Source organism: Lactuca sativa, chromosome 9, assembly GCF_002870075.4.
Source record: "Lactuca sativa cultivar Salinas chromosome 9, Lsat_Salinas_v11, whole genome shotgun sequence".
NCBI classification, from domain to species: Eukaryota; Viridiplantae; Streptophyta; class Magnoliopsida; order Asterales; family Asteraceae; genus Lactuca; species Lactuca sativa.
Genome location: NC_056631.2, coordinates 186,300,703 through 186,308,147, shown reverse-complemented (window position 1 = coordinate 186,308,147; position 7,445 = coordinate 186,300,703). Strand labels below are relative to the sequence as shown.

General features: G+C 34.0%; 1 protein-coding gene across 1 annotated transcript; it reads left to right on the top strand.

The window, feature by feature from the left end:
- Positions 1-5,764: 5,764 nt before the first annotated feature.
- On the top strand, positions 5,765-7,150 carry LOC111889770 (uncharacterized). The gene has a single exon (XM_023885922.1). The coding sequence runs from the start codon at positions 5,765-5,767 to the stop codon at positions 7,148-7,150; it is 1,386 nt and encodes a 461-aa protein (XP_023741690.1).
- Positions 7,151-7,445: the final 295 nt, after the last annotated feature.

The following is a 7,445-nucleotide window of genomic DNA, read 5'->3' as shown; positions in this document are numbered from 1 at the left end:
CATTCAATCGCCATTTTATAGACAAGTTCCGTAAACACCCCTTATAGACCATCTTCGTGAATGAGGCCTACTAACGGTAAGACTGACTTTTACTCATACATATATAATGTTAGACTTTTAATGTTATATATAGTATAGGGTGTATTTTACACTTTTAAAATATTAGGTGGTCAAATTTAACAATTATACCTTTAATTCAATTAAATTGCAAACCTAAACTTTTATGGATTTATTAAACCTCTTTTAATTATACACCTTAATTAATTAACAAAACCATAAGGGTGTGATTTGAACTTTTTCAAAACTATACTAGAGTTTTAGAATTTAACATTCCTAATTAAACTTTTAATCGACTTTTAAATTCCAAAACTTGAGGGCAAGTTTTGAAACATTTCAACACATTAGGGTTTAGAATTTAAATATGCATCAAAATTAAACTATTTAATCAAAATTTAAATTCCAAAACTTGAGGGCAAGTTTGGAAACCTTTTTTCAAAACATTAGGGTTTCAACTATTTAAATTTCAAAACTACAAAAACTTTTGGGTTCAAATTTAAACTATAAAACCTAAAGGGCAAAATATGAAACTTTTCATAACAACAAGGATCAAATAACAAATAATTCAAATTAACATTTAATCACATAATTATCCATATTTGATTTATTTAATGATTTCTTGCAAAACAATTTATCAATTTACTCAAAATAATTAATCAATTATCTTATAAGGAAACAATTATCTTATTAATTGATAAATATCTTCAATTAGATCAAAAATATAGTCAAATATATCATATAATCGGATTAATATTGATCGAACATGATAAGGTAACTATCCATAAGCAAAAACAGCAAGAAATCCCGGATATACATCTGTCTGACGCTCGAACTCGCCGAGTACCACACTGTACTCGCCGAGTTGAGGCCTACTCGCCGAGTACACTGTGTTACTCGCCGAGTTCAGGAGGCAGAACCACAAGAAACAAATTTTTCAAACATACAATGCATCAATACAATAGAAACCAAGCTAGGCTCTAATACCACTGATGGGTTTTGGTCATAAGACATCCTATGTGCTCATACAAACCCTAATGCTTGGATCTAGGTTTCTCTATTGTACATGCTTTGAATCCAAGACTATAAACCCTAATTCTAGCATATGGAAATCGATATTAACATATAAATGGGTTTATGATATTACCTTGATTGTTATGTAGTAATAACAATCCCAATTCCTCCTTGAATTGACTTTGGAAGGCTTAGAGTCACAAGTGTCACTCCTCTAATGGCTTACAAACACCAAGAGCAAATGGAGAAGGTATAAAGAGAGAGGAGAGGTATAAGAATTCGTCCTTAGGACCTCTTGGGAAGGGTTAGACGAATTCATGAGCCTTAGGAGTCTTTATATAGGGTTGGGATTAGGGTTTCAGTCCTTATCCTTATCTAGTTACTTGCCCACCAAGTAACCATAAGATAAGTCTTAGAAAACCCCTATCTCATGGACCTTGGACGATTTTAAGGATATCCTTATCCTTGAATTCGTCCATCCTTTAACAAGGATAATCATTGCCCTATTTTGCAACTATCACATAATTACAATTCAGCCCCTCTAGTTTAATTAATTACACTTGATCACAAAATTAATTCTTAATTAATTATTGACCAATATTAATTAAACAAATATGATTTCTCCTTTAATATATTATTCTTATAACATATTAATAAATCATAATAACCTCTCTCTCTTTATTTATTTCTCCAATCAAGTTGCTTTGGTGAAGGCAACCCAAAAGGACCATGCGCCATCGGGTCAAGTACATACCAAAATAGTTATGGACTTAGACACTAATCCAACAGTTATGAATAACATTAGTAGTGAATTGAAAATAAAATAAAATGAATGGTTTACAAGGAAAGCCCTTGATCCTTGTTACGATCTCCAACATAAAACCTTAGGATGTGATAATGATCACCTGTCTTGTATGATCTTATTGATTAGAATGTAAATTATAGAGATGATGATAGAAATGCGATTACAAGTATTTTCCTAGCTCTAGGTATGTAAGGTGTCAAAAGATTGTGCCCGTTGTGTGTGTTTCCTCGCTTGATACTTGGCCGAATGTAATTCACCCATATGAACCTACAACTTTTTCCACATCTAAGTAATCCTTAATCCATCACAACATAACAAACATTAGTCTCTCGAGTAGTTTGCACATACCTTGAAATTTGAATCCATCGTGCCATTTGGTAGATTAATAGTTGAAGATCCTAGATTCAAATTCTTGCTTCTTTTGTATAACTTTTTCGACATTTGCATGGATTAGTTTTCAGTTGGTAAAACTAATTCAAGAAACCACTAGATCTGGATCATGTATAAAATAGATCGAGAAAAAGTGTATACAAATCAACTTTAGAAGGCATGGAACGCCATGGATCTTCACCATGGTTTTAATTTACTCCGTGAGGATTGTATCTTCTTCACTAGACCATGCTCCTCTCCGTAAACCCACCTTTAAACAGCAGGGCGCCCTTCCCATTTCTTCTTAGACACAAGTATGTGTCTGACAATTAACAAAGCGGATTGTGGTGTGTGTTAATTTTTAGGCTTAACGGTGTGGGTTCGGCAAAAAGCTTTACAGGTTTGGCGCACACAGGGTCGAGTACTCGGTATGCTGTGCTCGGCTCAGCAAGTCGGTGACCAAATGCCGATGAGAAAGAAAAGAGTTTTCAATTGCAAAGTTATATTAAAGGTCCCTTTGAATTCTCTTTTGCTTCACTTTCTACCCTAAACTCAACTTGGAAATACTATATTAACCCTTCCACTGTATAAAAATTATAATTTTGACTTATTTCCTTTCATATTTAATAATATTTATTAATTCAAGTAAACTAATTCCATATAATGTAATTGTTATTAATATTCTCTATGTCATCATTTTAAATTACATGATGTTTTTACTTGTTGTAATTTTATTTTTCTAAGTTTTATTTTTTGTATTTTTTTGGATGTGTTTTTAGTATTTTTTTTGTTGAATTTTAATGAAATTGTAGTTTTAGATTAAGTTGATTAAATTGATTATTTTTAATATAAATTAATTAAAAACAAAATATGACACCACACCCACCATTCTTATAGATTGGAAAATAGCAAAAGGTGGTGTTTAAATGTCCTTCACCTTTTTTTATTTTTTTTAGATAGCAAGTAAAAATATATATATAATTCCCCACGTTTTTTTTCTTTTGGATTTAATCGACATTTGTCAACATAAAAACAAATCGATCAACTTGGTCTCAATGCCCTCTGTCCTTTTGAATTACTCTTCTTCCAGTTTTGTCTTCTATTTTCTTCTCTTTTCAACTTTTTACTTGCTCCTTGTATGCCACTAATTGTGGCTTGTGTATTTTCTCTTTTATATATATATATATATATATATATATATATATATATATATATATATATATATATATATATATATATATATATATATATATATATATATATATATATTTGGCCGGTTAAAAAAAAATATTTGGACCCCTCATTAATGACATATTGATAACATACATATTAGTATACATTTTAAAGATATTTTGTTTTTATTAAATAATTATAGTTATTGCATAATTATTGTATCTATATATCTATAAATATTATATATATATATATATATATATATATATATATATATATATATATATATATATATATATATATATATATATATATATATATATATATATATATATATTAAAGCCGATGACATGTTTTAACCGTGACTTTTTTCATTTCTCACTTTTAACACAGGTTTTTTTATATATTCCTAACACTACACGTTTTGTTTAACTAATTCACACTTTGGCCTCAATTTTTTCTATCATCTATTATAATATTTGCCCAATTTTATCCCAAATGCTTACTTACTTATCCTTTCCACGTGCTTTTCTGTTAACTCCTTCCTGATCATCTTCCTTATAAATTCCCATTTTCCGTGTTTCTTCCTCGTCACTCTCTTTACAACAGGTAATTTTTTTGTCTCTATTTTCTCATTTTTTTTAGGGTTATATAATTGGGTTTTATAATTCTCCTGCTTCCTAGTGTCATCGACGACTTCCGTTTGTTGATTGTTATTTTGTCTCCTGTCTTTCATGGCTTGTCGACCGGAGAGACCTGCTTCGTCTCACCTGTTACTTTCTTCCTCTGTGTCGTCTTCGTCTCCTGTTCGAAAATGTCAACGACTGTCGACCTTCCTCTCTCTAACCTATGATGATTGTGGTGACTGCTCGCTCATATGTCAGTTCTGTGGTGCTCTCTTCTGGTATGCTAAAAGGGTTCTCACTACTTCTACTGTGAACCAACCATATTATAGTCACTGTTGTAAGTCGGATGTTGTTATTCTCCCTTTTCCTCTCACACCTCCTCATGTGTTGACAAGCTTATATGATGTTCCTACTTTTAGGGAAAACATTAGGGCTTACAATAGTATGTTCGCAATGACGTCATTTGGAGGTCAGGTTGACGAGAACATTAACAAAGGTCTTGGTCCGTATGTTTTCAAGGTTTCTGGTCAGGTCTGTCACTGGCTTGGTTCCCTTTGCCCTCAAGATAATAAACGTCATAGGTTTTTACAATTATACATCGTTGATACACAGAATGAAGTGTCTAACAGGCTGTCTTCCTTTGATCACCCATCAAAATCCCGGCTGGACGACAAAATTGTTACAATGTTGATGAACATGTTAACTGTTCATAATGAGTACATTCGTACTTTCAAAACTGCTCGTGACCTTGCTGCTGAAAAATAGTTGGAATGTTACACAGTTTGCCTTTTTAATGAGGTTCCTAATAGGCGTTACGGCCCGCCTATAGGTGGTACCCTTGGATGTATTATTTTAGGAGATGACTGCGTTACAAACAAGTATGAAATTGTTGTACATTCAAAGTCTGGGAAACCGCAGCGAGTTAGCAAGCTTCATCCGAGTTATATGGCGTTACCGTATCCTTTGCTATTCCCGTATGGAGTGAATGGGTGGTCACCACATTTGAAACAGTCGGATGAAACGGGTGTTGATGCAAAGAACCTAACGGTAAAAATGTACTATAGTTACCAGATTCACACCTGTTACGGTGTTTACTCCCTCCTACTTAATGCGTGTAGATTATTCCACCAGCAATACTTAGTCGATGCATACACCTGCATTGAACATGGGCGACTTGACTATTTTCAAAACAACCAAGAACAAATGAGATCAGAGTACATCACCGGGATTTATGATGTGCTTTCTAGGGGAGATATTGAGGGTCGTCATATTGGGAAACGTGTTCTTTTGCCTCCATTATTCGTAGGTGGTCCGCGTTACATGTATAGTCACTACCAAGACGCATTGTCGATTTGCAGGGAGTATGGAAATCCACAATACTTTATCACCTTTACATGTAATGTGAATTGGCCCGAGATCAGACGCTATATGATAGCTCATAACTAAACGGATGTCCATAGTAGAGCCGATATCATTTGTCGTGTCTTCTACATAAAAGTCAAAGCATTTATTAAGTTCTTAAAGGAGGATAACACCTTTGCAGATGTCATGGCCCGTAAGTCACATGCATTTGCTTTCTTATTTATTATCAATTATCTTCTTTTCCTTGTAACTTGCCTACTTCGTTATCTATTATTAGTTATCTTATTTTCCTTCTAACTTCCCTCTACACCCATCTTACACAACTTATAATATGTTGTATTTTTCTTCATATTTATATACGATGGAATTTCAAAAGAGGGGGTTATCACACTGTCACACTCTTTTGTGGGTGTCTGATTCACACAAACTACGGAAACCCCGTGATATTGACAGGTTCATCACTGCTGAAATCCCAGATCTAATTTATGAGCCCTTAGTATACAAGACTATCACAAGTTGTATGATTCACAGACCATGTGGTTTATTAAATCTGAAGTCTCCCAGCATGAAAGATGGCAAGTGTAGCAAACACTATCCAAAATCATTTTCAGATTCCACTGTGTTTGACAAACAAGGTTACGCGCATTATAAAAGAAATTGTTTGACACGTCATACGCTACAGAGTGGTATTGAAATAGACAATGGATACGTTGTCCCATATAACAAGCGCTTGTGTAGTCGTTTTAACGCACACATAAATTTTGAGTATTGCGGTTGGAACATGATGATAAAATACTTATTCAAATATGTTTCAAAAGGTATGGAGCGGGAAAAGTTCATTATTCAGAAGGATGTTTTTACCGATAACACTAGCACTTCTTCAAAACCTGTTATAGTTGATGAAATAAAAAGTTTTCTTGATGGTCGATATATCTGTCCACATGAGGCTGCCTGGCGTATTATGAATTTTCCAATTCATGAACGTAATCCACCGGTCACTATACTACCAGTTCATATGGAAAACATGCAAACAATTTATTTCAGAGAAGACAGTCAGATCCGTGATATTGTAAAAAAACCATCTTTTGGTAATAGTATGCTTTTGGGATGGTTTGAAAGTAATAAATGGGACAAAAATGGACTAGATCTGACTTATGTAACCTACCCTTCAAAATATGTGTGGGAGAAGAGAATGAAGAGGTGGAAGCGAAGACATCTTGAAACATCACATGCAATAGGTCGACTTGTGTTTGTACATCCATCTACGGGAGAGTTGTTTTACCTCCTAATGCTACTTTGCCATCAGAAGGGTTGTAAGTCATATGAAGATGTACGCACTGTTTCTAATCGACTCCACCCAAATTTTCAACGCACATGTGAGGCATTAGGTCTAATTGGGGAAGAAAAAGAGTGGCTAGCTGCTTTTACACAAGCATCAGAATGGGCGACTTCCGCGCAATTACGCTCTCTATTCTTCCATTTACTCATTTTTTGTGAAGTGAGTAACCCTATGTCATTATGGGAGGCTGGATGGTGTAAGATGAGTGACGATATACTGTATAATCTGAAGAAGAACAATTCTAACCCAGAATTACACGTAACCGACAATCATCTACAACAATTGACTTTGTTGGAGTTAGAAAAACTTCTACGCTCGTGCACTCCATCAAAGTCAGTAACTGATTTTCATTTGCCACCACCATTAGAAGAGGTTCAAGTGCTTTTTGAAAATCGTTTGATTTTATAGGAAACAAGTTATACTAGAGAAGAGTTATACAAGCAACATAAACTAATGGTATCTCAATTAAACTCTGATCAGCTTCAGATTTACAACTTTGTTGTATCAGCAAATAATACTGGAAAACAAGTTTTACTCTTCGTTTATGGGCATGGGGGAACCGGGAAAACGTTCCTTTGGACTACCATACTGTCGTATTTTCGTTCACTTGGCAAAATTGCTCTAGCAGTTGCTGCTTCAGGTATACCATCATTACTCTTACCTTCAGGAAGGACTGCTCATTCCAGATTTAACATACCGATCG

Coding starts and splice junctions, on each gene's coding strand:
- LOC111889770 (XM_023885922.1), top strand. CDS start 5,765: ATGGAATTTCAAAAGAGGGGGTTATCACACTGTCACACTCTTTTGTGG.